We start from the raw sequence: 23292 nt of genomic DNA, 5'->3' as shown, positions 1-23292 counted from the left end.
TCTGCTGTATTTGGGGAGCCTGTTGGAAGAGAGAACAGGAATTCCAGATCAGAGTCCTTGACGTTCCATGTGGGTGACACTGAGTCATTCCTGAAAATGCCCCAGGCCTGAACTGCTCGTTAATGTCAGCTGCCGGGTTTTTCTCAGCCGCAGGAGTTTTTCATTCGTCCCCCTGCTCCATCCAAAAAATGTTTCTTGAGCCCCGCCTGCGCCGAGGGGGGCTCCTGCTTAGCCTGAGGTTTGGAGATCTGAGTCTTGTGCCTGGACAGTTGGGGAAGGATGTTCCAGGCAGAGGAAGCGGCAGCAAGGCGGGAGGAGGAGAACGGACCTTCTGCATGGTTCTGGGTGGCCTGCAGGGCAGTGCAGCCAGGGAGCGTCCTGCCCGCCACGGGGTCTCTAAGGCGGCTGAGGGGCCATGTCAGCATCACAGGTGGGCAGGGTCCATCCCAGGATGGGGCCAGGTGGGTGCCCATGAGCTCAGGACAGTGGGAGCTCTTTCTCTCGGGAGGTTTTGCACCCGCTCTTCGTGCTCTCATTGGCTTTCTCTGAATACCTGTAATAGAAACCATTTTCAGAAGCAAAACCTCGCCGTGGTTTGCTAACCGAAGCCTGCCTGAGTGAGTTAGGAAAGCAGGCCAGGGCGCACCCCTCAGCCAGATGGACGCAGCCTCCTGCCCACGGTCCCAGCTTCAACCCAGAGCCTCACCTGCAGCCGGGGGTGTCGGTCACTCCCTGCCACCTGGGTTGCTCCAGCCTGGGAGGGAGAGGGGATGAGGGCAGGGGCATCTCAGCGGCTCAGGGCAAAACCGCAGGGGTTGTCTCTTCCCGAGGGCGGTGTCTTCAGGAGAGCCACCTGCCATGCCTTCATCCTGCCGGGCGATGGCACCTCCACAGCCCCTTTCTAGCATCTGCCTGGGGACTGCACGGGGTTGTCCTGGGCCCGAGCCTTTTCCCACAGCGCCACCTTGTGGACACCTGTGCAGGAGCCAGCAGCCTGCAGAGGCTACCTGCTCCGGGTGCACGTCCTGTAGGGTGCATGTCCTGTAAGGTGCACGTCCTGTAGGGGTGTACGTGGGGGGAGCTGAGGAGGGGCCCGCACAGAGCTGCCTGACCAGGTGCTGCCCTGGGCCCTGCACAATGGCAGGAGGAGGGCGTGCAGCACTCTCAGTCCCCGAGCAGGAGTCACCACTGGAAGGAAACTTGGCTGCCATCTCCAGCATCTTGTCCCTGACGCTGTGTGGCCCCTGGCTGGGCAGCGTGATGGCACTTACGATTGGAAAGTGCGAGCTTCTTCCCCACAGCCCCACCCTCTGGGTAGGTCCTGAAGCCCTGTGCCCCACAGGGCTTTTTCAGAGCCACGAGCTTACAGTGTCCTTCTCTCTCCTCAGCGTCCCCAACTCCTGCCCAGCCAGTCCACGTGGTGCCGGCTCCTCCAGTTACCGCTTTGTGCAGAACGTGACCTCAGACCTGCAGCTGGCAGCAGAGTTCGCAGCAAAGGCCGCGTCGGAGCAGCAGGCAGACACGTCCGGAGGAGACAGCCCCAAGGTCTGAGCCCACCCAGAGCCGTGATGCACGTGGTGACCAGGATTGGGCCATAGTGACCCAGTGTGGGCGGCACAGACAGCCCAGGGCCCGTGGGCGTGTGCTTGAGGTGGTCTCAGCCCACAGGGAATGGAGCCACAGCTGGCCGTAGAGCTGTCGGCGCTTTCTCCTTTTCGTGCCCAAATCATCCCCGTTGGTCATTTGCTGGTGACAGGGGTGGCACCGTCACCAAGGACCCCTCCCGCTACGCTCCTTGTTCATTTGCTGCTGGCATCCTGGCGTCAGAGCCTTCATACAGCCCTTGAGAAGGATGGCACTCTCCTTACAACTTTGTGTCTTAGTTCGTTTCTGTCCAACAGCTGTTTTCAGATTGATTTGTGGAAGAGGTGAGAAATTCCAGAATTAAATTATAATAAAAACGAAGTTTTCCTTCCCACGAGGCAAAAACGGCCGTTCCTAGTTGAATGCAAGCACATCAATGGGATAGTTGGAGGGCACTGGGATGGGTGCCGCGAGACATGCACGGTCTTGTGGGAAGGTTCTTCCCTGTCACCTGTGACGGGTGGAGTGGACTCGGGGACCTTGCTGGAGCTCATCCCGTGAGCCCTGTCTCTCCGCAGGACGAGTCAAAGCCGCCGTTCTCCTACGCGCAGCTGATCGTGCAGGCCATCTCCTCCGCCCAGGACCGGCAGCTGACCCTGAGCGGGATCTACGCCCACATCACCAAGCATTACCCCTACTACCGGACGGCCGACAAAGGCTGGCAGGTGAGGCCAAGTCCCTGGGGCTGGACCACCTCTGAAGGCCCTTAGAACGTGAAACTAACAGGCACATCACTTCCCTTAAAACAGAAAAGAGGGCCGGTGAGGGAGCGCATCCCTGGAACCCTAGCACTTTGGGAGGCTGAGGCAGGAGGAGGATCAAGACCAGCCTGGGCAACATAGAACCTCTTTTCTACTAAAAATTAGCTGAGTGTGGTGGTGCACACCTGTGGTTCCAGCTACTCGGAGGCTGAGGTGGGAGGATCACTTGAGCCCAGGAGGTGGAGGCTGCGGTGAGCTATGATCACACCACTGCACTCCAGCCTGGGAGACAGAGAAAGACCCTGTGTCTAAAAAGAAAAAAAAAATTTTTTTTAACTAAGGAGATAAATATAAAAGAGGGATGTTTTCACAGATGGCCTATGATACATCTGAAAGGCACTGTGATACCATTGTATCTAAATACTCTTTTTTATTAGTTTTCTTCTTCTGAGCCCCAGAACTGAGAAGATGGGTCTATACCTTGTTAGATTTTGTGCTTGCTGTGCCTTACGATCCCATGTTAAGTTGGAAAAATGCACCGTATACTGTTAATAAAACCGTCTACGTGTCTGAAGTGTGGATGGGATTGTGAGAGCTTTGTCCACACCAGCCACGACTGAAACATGTTACGTTTGCCTGTATTTTCTCCAAAGTCAGTGTAGCACATCCACTAGTTTCGCTTTGTTTGTTTTTTGAGACAGGATCTCACTCTGCTGCCCCGGCTGGAGTGCAGTGGCGTGATCTCGGCTCACTGCAACCTTTGCCTCTCCTGGGTTCAAGCCATTCTTCTGCTTCAGCCTCCCAAGTAGCTGGGACTACAGGCGCCCACCCCACGCCGGGCTTTTTTTTGTTGTATTTTTAGTAGAGACAGGGTTTTATGAGACATGTTACCCAGGCTGTCTCAAACTCCTGATCTCAGGTAATCCCGTCCACCTCGGCCTCCCAAAGTGCTGGGATTACAGGCGTGAGCCACTGCGCCCGGCCAAGACCCAGTGTTTTCTTTGTCCCAGACATACTCCTAGACCAGGATCTGTCGTTCTGTTTCACTTTTTCTGTAAAGAATGGTAATGGCAAGGCCGGGCGCGGTGGCTCAAGCCTGTAATCCCAGCACTTTGGGAGGCCGAGACGGGCGGATCACGAGGTCAGGAGATCGAGACCATCCTGGCTAACACGGTGAAACCCCGTCTCTACTAAAAAAATACAAAAAACCTAGCCGGGCGAGGTGGCGGGCGCCTGTAGTCCCAGCTACTCGGGAGGCTGAGGCAGGAGAATGGCGTAAACCCGGGAGGCGGAGCTTGCAGTGAGCTGAGATCCGGCCACTGCACTCCAACCCGGGTGACAGAGCAACACTCCGTCTCAAAAAAAAAAAAAAAAAAAAAAAAAAGAATGGTAATGGCAGCCAGGCACAGTAGCTCATGCCTGTAATTCTAGCACTTTGGGAGGCCGAGGTGGGAGGATTGCTTAAGTCCAAGAGTGTGAGACCCCATCTGGACTAAAAATACAAAAAATCAACCAGACATGGGGGCCCACGCCCGAGGCAGAAGAATCCCTTGAACCCAGGAGGCGGAGCTTGCAGTGAGCTGAGATTGCGCCACTGCACTCCAGCCTGGGCGACAGAGCCAGACTCCGTCTTAAAAAAAAAAAAAAAAAAAAAAGGTAAAATGGTCATGATGCTGTGTCAAATTTTGATAGGATTGACCTGCCCTGTGCCTCAGTGCTGCTCCCATGAGGCCCAGTCAGCGCAGCACCAAGGGCTCTGCACAGCGGGACGCCACCCCCCCCGCCCCCGGTCCCGCGTCTGTTGCAGATTTGGGGCGGGTGGGACTCGTTTTCTGATTTGCTGGTGACGGGTGAATGTCTCTGCTTCCCCACAGAATTCTATCCGACACAACCTCTCTTTGAACCGTTACTTTATTAAAGTCCCACGTTCCCAGGAGGAGCCTGGGAAGGGGTCTTTTTGGCGAATAGACCCCGCCTCTGAAGCCAAGCTCGTGGAACAGGCATTCCGGAAACGGAGGCAGAGGGGCGTCTCCTGCTTCCGCACCCCCTTCGGGCCTCTGTCTTCAAGGTAAAGCTCTCTAAGCGGCCGTCCTCGAGCTGTTAGGAAAACTGAGCTTCTCCGGAGTTTAGAGATGCCTGGTGCAGTCTGCCCTCCGGATGTGTGGGCCCCATAGCTGCAGGCTCAGCGTGCGGGCATGCAACTGATCACGGGTCCAAAATATTCCACAAAAAAAAAAAAAGGGAGGCAGGGCGCGGTAGCTCAAGCCTGCACTCCCAGCACTTTGGGAGGCCGAGACGGGCGGATCACGAGGTCAGATCGAGACCACCCTAGCTAACACGGTGAAACCCTGTCTCTACTAAAAAGTACAAAAAACTAGCCGGGCGAGGTGGCAGGCGCCTGTAGTCCCACCTGCTCGGGAGGCTGAGGCAGGAGAATGACATAAACCCAGGAGGCGGGGCTTGCAGTGAGCCGAGATTGTGCCACTGCACTCCAGCCTGGGCGACAGAGCGAGACTCCGTCTCAAAAAAAAAAAAAAAAAAAGAAAAAAAAAGGGCTGGCACCGTGGCTCACACCTGTAATCCCAGCACTCTGGGAGGCCAAGGCAGGTGGATCACCTGAGGTCAGAAGTTTGAGAGCAGCCTAGCCAACATGGTGAAACCCCTGCCTCTACTAAAAAAAAATACAAAATTAGCCGGGTGTGGTGGCAGGTGCCGGTAATTCCAGCTACTCGGGAGGCTGAGGTAGGAGAATCACTTGAACCTGGGAGGCGGAAGTTGCAGTGAGCCGAGATTGTACATACCACTGCACTGCAGCCTGGGCGACAAGAGCAAAACTCCGTCTCAAAAAAAAAAAAACTAATACAAATAAAACAGTACACACTACAACAGCTATTTACATAGCATGCACAGTGTGTTAGGGATTATGAGCAACCCGGCGATGATTTAAAGCTTACAGGAGGATGTGCGCAGGTTGTATGCAAAGGCAGCACCATTTCTACGAGTAACTTGGATAAGCATCTGCAAATTTGGTACCTGCAGCCCCCTCCCCTCAAGTACTGAGGGGTAACTGCTGGTTTTGGCACTCAGAGACCCCACCATTTTCTGTTTCTGTTTTTGTTTTGAAAGAATATCTCAGGACCAAGAACTCCTAAAATAGTAAGGTTACTAAGTAAGCCACTGACTGTTGTATGAAAAATCACATTTTAGTTCTTAGAAGTGGAAATGTGTGTAGCAATGGGAACGGTTCCTAAGGCCGAGAATAAATGGACTGCAGCTTTCGGTGCTTTCGGTGGCACTGAGCTTTCCGTTGCAGAGTGAGAGGACCCAGGGAGAGCCGAATATTTGAAGGGACAGGCGAGGGGTATGACTTGGGGATCCCACAACCGCCTTTGCTTTTCCCAGATGCTGGAAACGCAGCCCTGCTGCAGGCGGGGTGGACAGACCCTCCCCCAGCCGCCGCTGCCCACCTGGTGGGTCAGGGCCTCCCCTGCCCAGCTCGGTCCTGGCCGAGCCCAGTCTGGAGGAGCAGCACCTCCTGTGAGTGGCCTGGGCAGCTCTTCCCAGGTTGCGCTTCAGATGAGCCCATCCCAGGTGTGGGGGAGGAGATCTCCTGAGCGGCACTCTCGGAAATCCTTCCCAGTGGAAGGACATGTTAGCATCTCGTGCTTCCCACTTCAAAATTCTGTTTCCAACACCATTCAATGAAAGATTGAAATATCTGAAAATTCATTCCAGGCAAGGGTCTGGCCTTGCGGTTCTCAGGTGAACTGGGTGTATGGTTAAGGTAGGACTTCGAAAAAGTGTTAGAACATCATTTGGAGCATTTCAACTGAGCTCCAAGTGATGTTCAGACACTTTTTTGAATTCCTGCCTTAACCATACGCCCCGTTCACCTGAGAATCACAGTGCCAGACCCTGTGCCTGAAATGAATTTTCAGATATTTCAATCTGAACACAACATCACTTAAATGGAATGTGAAGAGAAATTTTGTTAAGCCATTAGGTTGCTAGAGCTGTTGAAACAAGTACCACATACTGGGCAGCTTGAACAGGTGATGATTGTCCCACAGTTCTGCAGGGAGGCTGGAGGTCCAGGGATAAGGTGTCGGGAGGGCTGGGTCCGTCTGAGGCTGCGAGGAGTCTCCCCAGGCCTCTGCCCTGGCTGCCAGCACTCCCCCGCCTGTGGGTGTGTCACACCGCCCTCTGCCTTCACCTTCAAGTGGCACCATCTGTGTGTGTCAGGGGACGTTTCCCCTTTATATGAGGACACCAGTCATTGGATTCGGGTCCACTCAAATGACCATGACCTTTTGACTTGATCACCTCTGTTAGACCCTGTCTCCAAATAAGCTCACGTTCTGAAGTACTGGGGGTTAGGATGCCAGTGCGTCTCCTTTGGGGGACACGGGTGAACCCCTGATAGCCACCAATGTCATTTTCAATGACACTGAAGATGTCCATCTTCAAGGTCACCCTTGGAGCTGTGGAAGCAGGTGTTGTGCTGATAGAATCTGCTTGGGTGGTGGAAGGCGGGAAGACCCTCCGGGCCCTGAGGAATGTACGGCAAGAGCTGTGTCTTCCAAAGAGGGAGGAGGCTGGCTTGACTTCCAGAGGCTGGATGGATTTAAAGGGAGGCAGGTCCTAGGAAATGGGGTGACTGGGTAGAGGAAGGGGAGATGAGAGAGGGCCCTGACAGGCATTTGGACTCTTAGAGCCGTGGCAGACTCCAGAACTGGGGAGCGGCCTGGCCACATGGGTTTGGGATTGAGTCCGGTGTGCACTGGAATCCGCAGTCAAGGCCTCCAGGCCCCTGGATGAGGAACAGATGGGGAGCTAAGTGGTCTGGAAGAGACTACAGGGCAGCAGGGAGGGGAGGGATGGAGAGGGAGCACCCGGGCCTCTGCCTGTGGAGCCCAGGAAGGGCCCAGCTCAGCCACCCACGGTAGACACAGCATATGCAAAGTGACCAAGGATGTTTGTAACATGATGAAGACTCTGGCCAGGCACGGTGGCTCATGTCTGTAATCCCAGCACTCTGGGAGGCTGAGGCGGGAGGATCACTTGAGACCAGCCTGGGCAACCTAGCGAGACCCCGTCTCTACAAAAAAAAATAATAATAATGTATATATATGTACGTATGTGTTTGTGTGTGTGTGTGTGTGTGTGTGTGTGTGTATTTAAATAAAGACTCGCTCCTTACCCCAGCCGCCCCTGGTGAGTCCCAACTTCCTGCCTCTCTGGTCTATGCTGAACCCTCCTGCTTTGCGTGTGCAGCGGCGTGGCTGGGCTGTGTGTCCTGCCTCACGTGTGTGTTGGGTGGTCCCAGAGAAGAAAGCTGACTGCTTCCAGGCCTGGGTCTCGGCTGTGTCGCAGTCGCCCACGCCAGGCCCTCACAGGTGGCACCTGGCAGGAACGCTCTGTTGTAGAGCCTGGGTCGATAGTGGCGAGGAGCAGGCGGGGAGCGGGCAGGGAACGGGTGGGGAGCAGGCAGGGAGCGGGCGTGCTTGGACTGTTAGTTGTACAGGAAATAGTTGTGCTCCCAAAGCTCGTTTTACTCTCAGGGGTAGAGTTTTCATGGTGTAATGGTTGTGCCCATCAAACAGAAGCTTATGTTTTTGGCACAGAAGGCCTGAGCCATTTTCACGGACACCTGGCTGGACCTCGGTGGAAGTGAACTCTGTAGGTTGTCGCGTTTACTGCAACACCTCAGATGATACCGTCCCGTCCCGTGGAACGGAGCCTCCCCCGATGTAGCCCCCGCTCCAATGGAGTTTTAAACACTGGGTTCAGGTTTCAGGGGGCATTTCTCACTGTCTGAATGGGGAGGACAGAGACAGCTCCGGGGAGCATGGGCGGGTGATGGGGGCGACACTGAGATGCGTGATGTCTTGGAAACGTCCTCCTGACCCTCAGCGTGGGTGCTGACTGCCACGACCCTTCCCTCTCTTCCAGGAGCGCTCCAGCTTCGCCCACACACCCCGGACTGATGTCCCCTCGCTCCAGCGGCCTGCAGACCCCAGAGTGCCTGTCTCGGGAGGGCTCCCCCATTCCACACGACCCTGAGTTTGGGTCCAAGTTAGCTTCTGTCCCAGAGTACCGGTATTCCCAAAGCGCACCCGGTAAGGAGCGGGCGGCCCTCTTGCGGGGTGGGGTGGGGCTCGTGGGGGCGCGGGAGGGGTCACCATCTGCTCTCCGCCCTCCATGCAGGCTCCCCCGTCAGTGCCCAGCCAGTGATCATGGCCGTGCCTCCCCGACCGTCCAGCCTCGTGGCCAAGCCCGTGGCCTACATGCCTGCCTCCATCGTAACCTCACAGCAGCCCGCGGGCCACGCCATCCATGTTGTGCAGCAGGCCCCCACCGTCACCATGGTCAGGGTGGTCACCACGTCCGCCAACTCGGCCAACGGATACATCCTCACCAGCCAGGGCTCGGCGGGGGGCTCCCATGATGCGGCGGGCACAGCCGTGCTGGACCTGGGCAGCGAGGCCAGAGGTAATGCAGCTGTGGCTAGCAGCCTTCGCAGGACCCTCCGTGGTGGTCTGGGCCAGCAGATCCCCAAGGCAGCGCCATCGGCCTGGGCCTGGGGCTTAAGGAGGATGATTCTCTGCTTCTGCCTCTCGCTGCCTTGTCCTTTTAAATCAGCATGAGCTGGGTGGGTGGCTCATGCTTATAATCCCGGCACTTTGGGAGGCCAAAGCGGGTGGATCACGTGAGGTCCGGAGTTCGAGGTCAGCCTGGCCAATGTACTGAAACCCTGTCTCTACTGAAAATACAAAAATTAGTCAGGCATGATGGCGCGCTCCTGTAGTCCCAGCTACTCGGGAGGCTGAGGGAGGAAAATCACTTGAACCCTGGAGATGGAGGTTGCAGTGAGTTAGATTGGGCCAGTGCACTCCAGCCTGGGCGACAGAGCAACACCCTGTCTCAAAAAAATAAAAAACCGTGACTCTCCACAGATGCGTCCGTCCTTGTTGAATAGGGCCCTCGGATGCACATAGCTGTGTCCTTGCCCTAAGGTAACATTAAATTCAGTTGTGCTGCGGCCTTGCGTGCATTTGGAATTTAGTATTTTCTGCAGGAGAAAGAACAAGCCTGGGAAGACTGTTCTTTTCGACTCCCTCGTAAGGAGACTTTAGAAGTCATTTAGGGAAAAAGTAGTTCTAAATTGCTAAAAGAAATCCGATCCCAGGGCTTGATGGGGTAGACACTGAACATGCAGCTGACCCCAGAAGCCCCTCTCTGGAACACCTTCAGTTAGGCAGCACCCCCTGACGCCACTCTCCACCCTTGACTTCATCTCCGCGGTGGTGTTTATTTCAATGTTGCCGTAATGAAACTGCAGTTTGGTGAGGGAAGGTCAAGTTACATCTCTAATCAGGATCGTTTCATTCCAAGTAATACATTTTCTTTCTCAGGCTAAATTTGGTTTGGTTAAAGCTAAGGTATTTAAAATACTGTTCTAGGCTGGGCGCGGTTGCTCACGCCTGTAATCCCAGCACTTCGGGAGGCCGAGGCGGGCGGATCACTTGAGGTCAGGAGTTCGAGACCAGCCTGGCCAACATGGTGAAACCCCATCTCTACTGAAAATACAAAAATTAGCCAGTTGTGGTGGCAGGCACCTGTAATCCCAGCTACTCGGGAGGCTGAGGCAGGAGAATGGCATGAACCCGGGAGGCAGAGGTTGCAGTGAGCCGAGATCGCTCCGCTGCACTCCAGCCTCTGCGACAGAGCAACAAAACCCGTCTCAAAAAATAAGTAAGTAAAATATTGTTCGAAAACCTTAGTAATTGTTTTCTTACCAAACCTATTTCACCTGTGGGATTTTCCTCTAGCAAACCAAGTTTTTCCCAGTGCTGACCTCGCTTTCCCCACTTGGCAACCTGTTGCCCAGGTGTCAAGGAAATCGATTGTCTCGTTGGCCCAGTGTGGTGCTGACATGGTTCCTGTCCCGCAGGCCTGGAGGAAAAACCCACCATTGCGTTTGCCACAATCCCTGCGGCCGGTGGAGTCATCCAGACAGTGGCCAGCCAGATGGCCCCCGGGGTCCCCGGACACACAGTGACCATCCTGCAGCCCGCCACACCTGTGACCCTCGGGCAGCACCACCTTCCAGTCCGGGCCGTCACTCAGAATGGAAAGCACGCGGTTCCCACGAACAGTTTAGCTGGCAACGCTTACGGTGAGGCCTTGGCCCTGTTCTCCATGCCACATCCCAGGGTCTGTGGCTCCCAGTAGTCAGTGCAGCACGAGAATGTTCTCCCAGTATCACCCGATCCTCCACTCAGTTCAGTGTATTGCACACCTGCTATACTCCAGGCACCGGGATAATGCTAAGAAAAGAGGGTGGAAGAGGCTGGGCTCTGTGGCTCACACCTATCATCCCAGCACCTTGGGAGGCCAAGGCAGGCAGATCGCTTGAGCCCAGGAGTTTGAGACCAGCCCGCGCAACATAGCAAGACCCCATCTCTACGTAAGATTCAAAAAGTTAGCCAGGTGTGGTGTCGCGCACTTGTGGCCCCCGCTCGGGAGGGTGAGGCTGTAGTCGGCTGTGATAGCTCCGCTACATGCCAGCCTGGGCGACTGAGTGAGACCCTGTCCCTTAAGAAAAAAGGGGGAAAGGAAAGAGGGTGGAAGGAAAACCCAGACCTGCCCAGTGTCTGGAGCTCACGCTCCATGGGGTGAGGCAGGAGGTCGAGGGAAGGAGGAGAGTTGGGGTGCTGGGGTGCTGGGGTGCAAGGGCATCAGGCAAGGTGTCAGTGGGGTGGCTCAGGGCGGTGCATCTGTGTAAAGGAGTGGGACGAGCCGTCGATGTCCAGCAGGATCCAGACAGCAACAAGAGGGGCCTCCACCCGACAGGCTGGAGCCAGCAGAGACGGGGCAGATGAGTTGGGGAGGGGATGGCAGGGCCCGCAGGGAGCAGAGCAAGGGGAGCCGGCCTGCCTGGCAGGGGTACACTGAGCTTCAGTTCCTGCTTGGTGGCTTAGCCCCTGTGTAGGTGACTCGAAAAAAATAGCTGGGTCCTAACCAGACCCCAGAGTAACCCTCTTCTTCCTCCACTCCAGCCCTCACCAGCCCTCTGCAGCTCCTTGCGACCCAAGCGAGTTCATCCGCGCCGGTGGTGGTCACCCGGGTGTGCGAGGTGGGGCCCAAGGAGCCAGCAGCAGCCGTCGCAGCCACGGCCACCACCCCCCCAGCCACTGCCACCACCGCCTCTGCCTCCGCCTCTTCCACTGGAGAGCCTGAGGTCAAAAGGTCCCGGGTGGAGGAGCCCAGTGGGGCTGCAACCACACCCGCCGGAGTGATCGCCGCTGCTGGCCCCCAGGGGCCAGGCACCGGGGAGTGAGGTCACCTGCAATGTGGGGGAGTGGGACTCACCCAGCGGCGACCCCGAAGCTGGACTCGGCAGCTCAGGCGGCCGCACCCACAGACGGAGGAGAACAGCCCATGGCGGCCCGCGGGCATCAGCAGCACCTGGACACACCCAGCCCTTTCCATTTTATCGCCTGCCCTCCCGTGGTTTAAAACAAAAACACATAAACAAGTTCAGACAACTGATTGTATGATTCTGGGAATTCTTTGCTTTCATTTCCTTCTCCCTGGGCACCACTTCCTCTCCCCAGGCCTCCCTGTTGGGCGTGGGGAGGAGGTTGGAGCTCAGCATCTCGAGGAATGTGTCAAGACAGCCCCTCTGCTCCACGCTGCACAGCCAACTGCCTTTGTCCCGGGAGGAGGGACAGAAACGCAGCAAGGCACACACCGAGGCTGCCGGGGAGGCCCAGGTACCGGACGGATGCCTGTTGGGGAAGCCAGGAGCTGCCTAGCCACGGACTGCCTAACAGCATCTCTGCCCGGAACGTGACATAGAAAGTGTTGGCATTAACTCGGGGGGTGTCCGGTTTCACTTCGGACCCCAAGTTTTTCTTTGTTTAAACTTGGAATTCAGACTTCATTGTACACCTGAGGCAAACACAAAAGGGATCATGTATTTTTGAGGATTTCATCTGTTGACGGTCTGATGACTGGCCGTAGGTCTGGGGTTCCCGCTGGGTTTAGTCCCCTCGAAGAGTAAACTGCCGCTCTGATAACTTCAAGTAAGAGCAGCGGCTTCCTGGGTTGGCGTTCGCGGTGGAAGCTTCCTAGGATGCAAGATCGACCTGGATCCGCCAGCCGCAGACATCGCACTGCCGGGGACAGTCGGGGCCACTGCTCTGCAGACCAGACCTTCCCAGATTCTCCCGTGGCTCTGACGTCCCGGTGCTGACGGCCACAGCAGGACCCAACGGTGCCAAATGCCATCTGCTCCAGCTGCTGTTTCACCCAGTTACAGCGTCCGTACCACTCCCACATTGATCTGCTGTTTTAAATTGGAAGCATTTCTCCTGCCTGAAACTCCAGGGCCCCTCCGTGAGCAGAAGGGAGACCCCACCATGAGCAGAAGGGAGGTGGCACGTGGCCACCCTCATGGGGGAGCTCTGTTTGCTCCTGGGCCACTGCTCAGGTCCGTCTGTGAGCAGAAGGGAGACCACACCCCAGCAGCAGCGGCAAGCAGGCCTGTGCCTCCAGGAGGACGGGATGCTCCAGCAGTTGGGTGGCTCCGAGGTCCCTGAGGAAGCCCCTCCTGCACTTCTATTAAGACGGCCAGTGGCGCCTGGATCTTTTGTCATCAAGCGGCATTGAGCCAGAGCGGTGTAACGCCGAGCCCAGCTCTAGGAGGAAAGAGGAGTCCTTCCGTGTGTCTTGGAGATGCGAAGTGCATCCCTGTAAAGGTCAGCTGTCAGTTTTGCTGGCCGCTCCGGCGCTGGCTGTCCTGTTGGGGAAACAGCAACAGATCCGACACAGAGCTCCGGAAGAGCCTAAGGAGTTGTGGGTCTTGGAAGTCGCCCATCCTCTGTGTCACAGCGTCTCACCAGCAAAGCAGCCTCCGCCCGGGCCCTGGTGGGACAGCCACAGAGGGACCCAGGCGCCTGGAAGGCGTCTGAGGGAGGCGGCTGGGCAGGTGTCTCCCTGGAGAAGAAGGGAGAATGCTTTTCAAAGTGATTCCGAGGCATGCGGGAGGACACACATGCTGTGCGGCAGAGTGGGGTCGCCCGTGGCCCCATCAGAGTCCCCGTCCCCCAGGACAAGTGCAGGACCTCTGTGGGCCCCCTCCTTCCACCTAGAGAAAACCCCCGTTCAGTTTCCTTCTCCCATTCTGTTGTTTTTCTAAGTCCCCCAAAATGAGTCGTTTCTATGGCACTAACCTTTCCATGAGAAATAAGCTCTTTGTGGAAGTCCATACCTGTTGCCCTGGGTGAGGTTTCAGAGGAATGGGGGCGGGATGAACACAGCCGGCCGTCCTGGGTGCAGTTCCATCCGTGGAGGGTGAGAGATTGCGCCCCGTACCACACTGAAGCCTCCTGCTGTTGTCTGTGGGCCTTTTCTTTCCGTGGTGTCTGGTGTGTGCGTGCAAGGCTGAGAGAACGGGGTGTGGTGGTTGGAGATGGCTCTCTGACACCGGTGCCTGTGTGGCCTGAGCCGGCGCCTACCCGGGAGCGCCCATCACCGGGGGCCTCTGTGACCACCTGCTGCTACTCTCTCCTCCATGGTGACTGTGTGCCCCCAGGGCTGCACGTGGCCACCCTCATGGGGGAGCTCTGTTTGCTTCTGGGCCACTGCGGTTGGCCTCCTTGTGCAAGCTGATGTCTGCAGGGAGCGCCGCGTGCCGGGATTGCACCACGTGTTGGTCACACAGTGAAGTCGCCTCTTGGCCTGGTCCGCTCAGGCTGGCTCTGACCCACTTGCTTTCCTGGTTTTTGAGATGGAGCACATTCTTCCTGTTAGCGGTAGCGTTCTCTGATTTCACTGCTTCAATGCCAAGGGCATGGAAAGGGAGTGGTGGATGGAGCCGGAAGGTGGCGAGCACAGGATCCCTGGGCTGCGTTCTGCCGCTTGGGAGTCCTCACTGTCTGGCTTCTGCGGGGACTGCAAAGAGGGATGAAGGGACGTGGTCCTAGGGGTCGGCTCAGACTCAGAGCGGGGCAGGGAGAAGAGGCCTGGGTCCTGGATCCACTGCTCTGGGCTCATAACCATGAGGTTTTGAAAGAGTTTTTGGTCATCTGAGCAGGTACCATGACTGGCTCACGCTGGAGCTTGTCTTGGAACCGGTAGCCAGAGGCCCAGGAAGGGACAGGGCCCAAAAGGGCTGCACATCCCGGCCACAAAGTCCTCCCGGTGTGCCCTGAGCCAGCCCAGTGAGCGCCTCCCAGCCAGGCGCTTTTGCAGAAGCAAGAGCACAGGCCAAGGGACCGGGAGAGCCTCAGCCCCCAGCCTGGGCGGCCTGGGACCCTGAGCCGTGTCTGGTTGACCCAAGAACCTTCTCTGGGTTCTCCAGGGTGAGCTGACTCTAGCAATGTGCAGGAATGTGGAGAGCAAAAGTAGCTTGATTCCAGCCCCGTTCTGGGGTCACTGCAGAGGCAGAGGCTGAGGGCCTGCTCTCTGGTCACCAGGGGCTGGGGGCACAGTCCACAGCGGATGAAAACAGTAGGTCACAGTGGTGGCTTTGGGAAGGGCCCCTCCTGCTTTGCCCTTTCGGAAAGGGGCTCCCTTAGAGCCCCTGGGCTTGGTAACCCGCTTCTCTCTTCTGCTTCCTGCTGGATAATTGCCAGGTTTACCAAATACAAGAAAACACTCACTTTGGCTAGGAGGTAAGTCCCAAAAACAACATCTTAAGTGGTTGAGCACAGGCATTCACCGAGGCCATGGTGGCCCCCGGGAAGTGGGGAAGCAGGGCCTGAGCGTCCCCCGGCTGCTACAGCAGCAGCTGGTTCAGGGCACCCTCTCCCGTGCCAGCTTCTGCCACCAGCCCAGTGTCCACGGAGCTGCAGGGCCGGAGGAGGTCAGGGAGACCTGGCTGTCAAGGGCATGGTGCCCGGTGTGTGCCCGTCCTCAGCTACTTGTGTCTTTCTTTCCACGTGGAAGTTCTCCCGGTGACACCTGCCCTCCGTTGAGGGTGGAATCTGTCACTCATGCCTTTGAGGGACCCAGATAGACTGTCCCTCTTCTGCTTTCTTTACATTCCTAAAAACCTCAACATTAATCCCTCACCAGTCGGGCCGAGTACGGCCTCACGGCTCTGCAGCGCCCCAGCCTTCTCCCACTGGCTTCACGCTAGAGGGCGTCACATGCTCTGGGTGAAATGAGACGCTGGTGTCAGGTCCCCATGCAGAGACCCTCAAGGCAGCCCTAGGAAGACACTGGGGGGAGGGGACCGTGACCAGGCAGGTGGAGCCATGTGTGTCTCACACCTGCCGCCCCTCAGTTTCCTTCCCGAGGTCTGGTGTGTTCTCTTTGGGATTTGCTGTTTATTTGTATTTCCTTTTTCTTTGATTTAAGAACCATGCCAAGTGAAAAAGGTGGGAATGAATTTCTGAGTTGCTGAGGGTTCCCTGATCCTAGGTACTGCGCTCTGTGTTTCTTGAGCAGGGAGGGGATGGATTTGGTGGAATTGGGCCAGGCCGGGGGCTTCACCCTGCCCCCTCCAGACTGCCGGAGCCCCAAGAAGTTTTGAGTCCAGCTGGGCCTCGCCGCCCGCCCCGCCGCCCGCTCCTGCGTCCGTTTACTGGTTTAAGATCAGAGGCATCATTCAGCGAATGCTCTTGTGTTCTCTACATAAAGAGGGCCCTCCCTGGAACACCCCAAGGGAGCTGGGACTCTCCAGAAAGCCCCCACTAAGGGCGCCCTCTGTCTCTGGAGAGAAATTCCTTCTTTGGGCGAATCAGCGAGTTCAGGAGGAGGAGGCAGCTTTTCCTTGGCTTTGAAATCAGTGTTAGAGACAAAGAACAGACCTCAGTGGAAAAATGAAAACGTAACTGAACATGGGGAAGCGTCGGAGAAGAAAGGATTTTCCCCTTCGCTTTCAGAGTCGGCGGGAGTGCAGGTCTGTTTTGCTTCAGAAGCCTCACGTTCTGCTTTGCCTTTGAGTGACTTCATGCGGGATGAGGAACTGTAGAGCTCTCTAGAGCGGATACCCCAAGTCCATCCTGGGCTCCTCCTCACCCCTCTGAGAAAGCCCCCTAAAAAAGGCTTTAGAATCACCAGCGTGCCGCCTCATGTTTCAGGGCGGAATGGCACGCTCCTCACGCTGGAATAAGTTACAAAACATGATTGTAAGGCTGTTTGCAAATGCAGAGCCCCAGAATGCTGGACGGAGACCTCCTCGGCCCTGCGGGCGGCCTGGCTGCAGCAGGTCTGCTGTAAGGGGTGACCACGGGGACTGCGTCACACTCCTGATGAAAACGTGTTTACCCACAGCCTCGCCTCGAGCCTCCTTGACATTACCGCTGCCTTGAAGCAATATTATTTAATAAGGATACTTTACATTGCTCACATGTGCTGCTATGAAGACAGGATTAATCTTTAGACAGGACTCAGCTCCGGAGGTTCCCGGGTAATGTATTTTGGCTCTTGGAAGTGAGGGTAGAATTGAGAATATAACAAATGGTCTCTTGGCCGGTTCTGTCCCTTATTTTTAGATTGTTTTCCTGCATCTTACAATTTTCTTTTCCTTTTCTCCAGGCCTGTTTTTCAGTGCTCAGGACACAGTTTTCATCACATACTTACTGTTTTGTTGCTGGGTTTGGTGCAAGCCCTTTGCAATTCACATTGTCTTTTAATACAAAAAGCTGCTACATTTGGTGACCAGAGGGAGGGTTTGGAATCTGTGCTTTGCAGGGGATCTCGGTGGGTACCGCGGCCCCTCGCAGGGTGGGGAGCTGGGTCCGTGCCTCGAGAGGGGGGCCCTTTCCCACGCCACGCGGCTTGAATTCTGTCGGAGTTGAATGTGTGGAAAGGATTGTCCCGTTGGAGCTGCTGCATCCTTTCCTCTGTCCTCCCTGTCTCCCAAACCCCGAAGTCACAGCTGCTTGCAAAAACGGGATTTTGGGGATCCAACCACACACATTTCCCTCTGAACTGAAATTTTAAAAATAGACCCATTTCACTGACTTCTTTAGGGAAAATAGTTTCACTCTTAGGTTGCCTTGTGATCCCACAGGCGTGGGACCCTGTCTCTGCTGGGCTTTTCCGGCCCCATCCCAGCTCCTCCTTCTCAGGCAGAGGCTGTAGCCCTCAGCTCTGCTGCTGGATGGAACATTCGAGAACCCCCTCCTGGAAGGCAGACAGGGTGGAGGGCCCAGAGCCAGCCCTGCCATGCGTCATGACCAGTGGTGCCACCTGGGGCTGTGAAGCTGGACTGGCTTTTCCTGGAGGTGGGTGAGAAGTCTGTCTGGGCAAAACAGAATCAGAAGGCCACGAGAGAGAGGGGAGCGGGGAGAGTGGTGAGGAGGATTCATCCGTGACTGATGAACCTTGCCGTGCCTGTCTGTCCCATCCAAGTCTGTGCCAGCTGCTGGAGGTCAGACTCCTGCCCTGAGAAACAGCCCAGTCCTTGGAGAATGAAACCCTGAGGGTCAGTGCACTGAGGCCTTCCCTTGGGGCCAGCCATTCCCGGGAGGCCTGAGTGTGATCCAGAAGCTCTGCGGGTCGCCAAGACTGGCATTTTCCTTGTATTTTTGTGCAGGGCTGAAGTGAGCATTCCTCCTTTGAATTGGTGAGCCTTTGGGTTTTTTTTTGGTTGTTTCTTTTACTCATCCTAATGGCTGGTTTTGGCTGCTCAGAGTATCAGAGAATATTACTAAGAGGGCAGCCAGTTTATTTTTAGGCATCTTTCTTTCTGTTCAGGGAGAAACCCCTCGGAAGAATCTTAGTCACTCTTTGCACCTGCCCTGTCATTCTCACCATGGGAAAAATGCGTTGAAAAGAGAAATACGGGGCCCAGGGAGAAGCCGTGAACGTATTTATTGGCTTTGGTGAAGCAGCTGAACACTGGCTGCAGAGGGCCCCCAGCCCCCACCCCGCCCCAGGCCCCAGTGACCCAGCTGCGTCTTAGGTTCCATCCTCCAGATTTCAGTCAACCAGAGGCTGCCAGAGGTGACTGAAGAGGTCTCCAAGTCACTCTGTCACCTTTTTTTTTTTTGAGATGGAGTCTCGCTCTATTACCCAGGCTAGAGTACAGTGGCCCCATCTCGGCTCACTGCAACCTCCGCCTCCCAGGTTCAAGCGATTCTTCTGCCTCAGCCTCCCAAGTAGCTGGGATTACAAGCATCTGCCACCACGCCTGGCTAATTTTTGTATTTCTAATAGAGGTGGGAATTTCACCATGTTGGCCAGGCTGGTCTTGAACTCCTGACCTCAGGTGATCCACCTCAACCTCCCAAAGTGTTGGGATTACAGGCGTCAGCCACCGCGCCCGGCCTCTGTCACTTTTTTTGCTCCTTACCCAATTTTTTTTTTTTTTTTTTTTTTTTGAGAGTGAGACTACAATGGGAAGACTCCTAGTTGGTTATTCTGTATCTCAGATTCTTTTTTCTGGAATCGTTTGCTCATTTGAGTCGGTGGTGGTTTGCCCTGTGTCAGACACAGCGAAAAGAGTGCAGGGAAGCTGGGGCCGGGGGAAGCGAAGCGGCTTCAATCCGGGGTGACAGCCAAGATTCGTTTTCCTCCCTTCGGCGACAGGACCTGCCCCTCCGAGTCTACAGTTAAAAGCAGCTTCTAGAACTGATCCCTAAGTTTCCAAATGTGTTGGCTAAGCTGAAATGAGGTCTGTGACTCTGAATTAGATGGGTTTTTTTTTGTTTTTGTTTTTGTTTTTCCTGCATGAAGTTCATAGGCCTGGATGTTAAATTGTGTCTGTGGCCTCTAAATCTCCAGGTTAACTGGTCCAGATTTTTTTTCTTTTAATCAGTAACAATGGGGATTTAAAATCAAATATTTGGCCAGGTGCGGTGGCTCACGCCTGTAATCCCAGCACTTTGGGAGGCCGAGGCGGGCGGATCACCTGAGGAGTTTGAGACCAGCCTGGCCAACATGGTGAAATCCTGTCTCTACTGAAAATACAAAAAATTAGCCAGACGTGGGGGTGGGAGCCTGTAATCCCAGCTACCAGGGAGGCTGAGGCACGAGAATCGCTTGAACCTGGGAGATGGAGGTTGCAGTGAGCGGAGATCACACCACTGTACTCCAGCCTGGGCAACAGAGAGAGACTCTGTCTCGAAAATAAAAATCAAGTATTTTAAGTTTGGTCCTTCTCTCCTTTCTTTCAAGAAAGGCTTTTTGGATACCTAGAATACCTTCATGTATGTGGCTTGATTTCGGTTTCAGGAGAAGTGGGGGCGGGAGGAGAGACCACGGCTGTTTTCCCAGAGTCTGTCCTGAGATGTCACTGAGTCCAGACACTTGAGCTGCACGTGCCCTGCAGATGACAAAGGCTGGCAGCTCAGCACACGTGCGGGAGGGGTTAAAGCCAATACTGAGTTTTTGTTGTTGTTTTAATCTGAACAATTATTCTCCTGTAAAAATAATTTGGGAGGGGCGGGTGTTGTTCGGTGTGTGTGTGTGTGTGTGTGTGTGTGTATGTGAGTGTGTTATCTTTTTTTTTCTTACAGTGGCTGCCTGTCTAAAGTATTTTTCACAACATGTTTGATAATCAGTGCTTTAAAAAGCAGCGGTATCCTATAAAGTGGAAATGTCAGTTCTAGAGCATTGGATGTGACGTTCCGGTCGTGTCACCTTGCGTGTCCTGCCCTGGAGGAGTGAAGGTGGGCGCCCCGGTGGGGGTGTGGCTGCACCCCAGCACCGGGTGGGGGCACGCATGACACCAGAGGAAGGAACAGCCACACCCATGTCAACAGCAGGCGGCCTGGCCTGTGTTTTCATTTCAAATGGGATACAGTATTTTTTTAATAAGGAGCCATACTTTTTTTTAAGAGTTTGAGATCTGAATGTGATTTCTAATTGTATCAGACGTTAATGTTTTAAAGCTATAACAAAGTTTAAAATTTCTACTTTTTGTTTTTCATTTATTTTAACTGTTCTTTTATCTATTAAATTGTTGTATGTGGATGGGGAAGTTTTGTTTCTCCTCTTAGCATTTGTTTCTATAACCAGAAATAAAATTCTATATTAAAGAAATGACCCTGAGGCTCCGGCATGGTCCTTGTACACTGGTGGCTGCTGAAGGCAGTGGATGGACAGACGGCCTGGACACACAGGCTCCTGGCCCCTTGGACACACAGGCTCCGGACCCCCTGGACACATAGGCTCCGGGCCCCCTGGACACAGGGGCACCTGGTCCCCTGCTCCGGAGGCTGAAGGGCAGCTGCTGCTAAGGGAAGTCGCCCATAGGTCCTTGGTATCCTGTTCCTGGCTCACACAGGACATGCTTCTGCAGGTGCCTGTGGCTCCTGGACTCGGTGACCACCCACCGAGAGTGCTCTCAGCGAGGAGGTTTGCAGCTCCAGGAATGTGAAGACAACGTGTGTCTCCCCTCAGACATGGCAAAGGCAGAAACCAGCCGAGCCAACCCCCTGCTCCTGGCACATGCCCAAAGTCTGGTTGGGGGGCACTTGCAGATACTTGTCCCTGCCCCAGTGGCTCCTGGGCAACTGTGGGTCCTTCCTGCTGGCCCTGGGCTAGATGAGAATTTCTACCCGTGTACAAGATGGGTAGAAATGTACATGCGGAGAAGTTCTCCCAGGCCTTGCTTATGGTAGGTGTGGGGCCTGGGGGGTGGGGATGGCATTGACTTTGGAACTACACAGACCTGGGTTCAAGTTCCTACTGTGTCCTCACCAGCTGTGGGACTTCAGCCTGCAATGTGCTGCACGTCTTCATATGCCGCACAGGCACCCCCACCCCCACAGGCCTGGTGCCCCGAAGCTCAGCTGCGATACAATCAGCCTCTGTCTCTGCTGAGAGTTCCCCCAGACTTATGAGACCCTTGGGTATGTCTGTGTGACGACCTCCGACGGGAGACTTGACAGCGGTGCGTGCTTGTCACACGTCCATCTTCTGTCAAGGTTCTGTAGTGTGTGCGTGTGACTCAGCTGAATAGCTTGCATTTTTCCGATTGTACAGTTGCCCACAGTTGCAGCTAAAGTTTGACTGCTTCTCTGTCTTCCTTCAAGTTACTCCATTTCCACTGTAAGAATCTAATATAACTTTAACAGATTAGTTCTAGTTTAGGATGTCAGCCCAGGCTGGGCGCGTTGACTCACACCTGTAATCCCAGCATTTTGGGAGGCCGAGGCAGGTGGATCATTTGAGGTCAGCAGTTCAAGACCAGCCTGGACAACATGGTAAAACCCCGTCTCTACTAAAAAAAAAAATACAAAAAATTAACCAGGCATGGTGGCGTGCGCCTGTAATCCCAGTTACCCGGGAGGCTGAGGCAGGAGAATCGCTTGAACCTGGAAAGTGGAGGTTGCAGTGAGCTGAGATCACACCACTGCACTCCAACCTGGGGGACAGAGCTAGACTCAGTCTTTAAAAAAAAAAAAAAAACCTATCAGCCCAACAGCAGGCATGACTGAGAGGCGTAACCTTCCTCCAGGGAGCTGCGCTGGCTAATTATTAATTGCATCATTTTTAAGGTGTTGTAGTTGTGTGTGTTTGTTTGCTTGCTTGTTTAGAGACAGGGTCTTGCTATGTTGCCCAGGCTGGTCTTGAACTGGGCTCAAGCGATCCTCCTGCCTCGACCTCCCCCAGTGTTTGGATTACAGGCATGAGCCACCATGTCTGGCCTTTTTTGCTTTTGATTAGGACAACCATTTTTCACTAGTGAGACCTTAAAATGACATTAGACACTAATGTAAATATTTTGTAAGAAACCAGTCAAATATTACCCCTGGTAAAATTGCTTGGGTTGCGTCTGTGTGGAGAGAGAGACAGAGATTCAGATTCCCGGCACATAGAATCTCAATTAAACTTAGCTGCCCTATGAACCTGGGTATCTATACAACAAAGAGGGGTGCATCCCTCAGAACCCCAGAAGACATACAATTATGCACTGCAGCTCTATTCGTTATTGTCAAAATCTGGAAACCAACCAAATATTCATGGACGAACAAGAAAAGCTAAGTACGGTATGATTCCATTTGCATGAAGTATAAAAAGAGGCAAAACTAATCTCTGGTGAGAAGAGACTAGCAGTTACTTCTAGGGCAGGGGAGTGTGTGTTGACTGGGAGGGACCACGGGGGACCTCTGGGGAGCTGGAAATGGTCTAGATCTTGAATTCAAGCCATGGCAGGAGTATTTACACCACAGAAATTATCAAACACAAATCACCCCCCGACTCCCCACCACCGCCCATGGAGCCGAAGCTTAAGACATTTGCCAATTTACCACTGGTTTCTAGAAATGTAAAAAATCGAGTTCATTTAAGGTTTGTGCGCTTTGGTGTGGACGTTTTACCCTAGTAAACGTTAAACACTGGCAGCAGGCTTTCCATAGATTACCTGTCACCAGTTTTCCTTTGCCTATCTTCAACCTGCAGCTCCAGGTGCACCCACAGCGCTCCACCGACTCCCATCCACTGCTCACCATCCACCAACTCCCATCTCTTCATCCTCTGCACCAGGTGCTCTCAGACATCACTGGGCGCCCTAGGGCATCTCAAAGTCATATGTGGAGCTCCTGCAGGAAGCCCTCCCTCCCTCCTCCCTCCTTCCATCCAGGTGTCTTCTCGGGGCTTATCCCTTCAAGGTCTAACCTTGACGCACCCTATCTACGGAACACTGATTCCCACCCCCTACCCTATTCCCCAGAACCTTCAGCAGTACCTAGCACAGATGGGACTCAATCATCGCTTGTCCACTGAATGACTGACTTGGCACAAATTTCCTCGTCCTTTTCTGCCCCAGACAGACGCCCCACCAACATGAAGTTATCCTTGATTTTTTTCCATTTTCTTCCTCCTTCCTGCAAATTCCTCAATCACAGGCCTTGCCAATCCTACCTCTAAATGGTTACTGCATCTGCCTACTTTCGGGGCAACCTCCCTTCCCTGGACTGCAACTACACCAGCCTCCTTTCTCCCTCCGGAGCTTCCCAATCCATTCTCTCCCCTGTGG

General features: G+C 54.6%; 1 protein-coding gene across 1 annotated transcript in view; it reads left to right on the top strand.

Annotated features, from left to right (window-relative positions):
• Window positions 1–20356, top strand: part of FOXK1 (forkhead box K1) — a 91468-nt gene extending 71112 nt beyond the window's left edge. Inside the window, exons 3-9 of the mRNA XM_008018817.3 lie at window positions 1389–1545; window positions 2163–2309; window positions 4220–4413; window positions 8298–8464; window positions 8553–8837; window positions 10300–10524; window positions 11408–20356. Of these exons, the coding sequence (XP_008017008.2) occupies window positions 1389–1545; window positions 2163–2309; window positions 4220–4413; window positions 8298–8464; window positions 8553–8837; window positions 10300–10524; window positions 11408–11688 (1456 nt within the window). The 3' untranslated portion in view covers window positions 11689–20356. The remainder of the gene's footprint in view (window positions 1–1388; window positions 1546–2162; window positions 2310–4219; window positions 4414–8297; window positions 8465–8552; window positions 8838–10299; window positions 10525–11407) is intronic.
• The last annotated feature ends 2936 nt before the right edge of the window (window positions 20357–23292 follow it).

Source organism: Chlorocebus sabaeus, chromosome 28 (genome assembly GCF_047675955.1).
Source record: "Chlorocebus sabaeus isolate Y175 chromosome 28, mChlSab1.0.hap1, whole genome shotgun sequence".
Lineage (NCBI taxonomy): Eukaryota > Metazoa > Chordata > Mammalia > Primates > Cercopithecidae > Chlorocebus > Chlorocebus sabaeus.
Note: the sequence above shows the minus strand (reverse complement) of the source record. Positions and strands in the feature narration are given on the sequence as shown.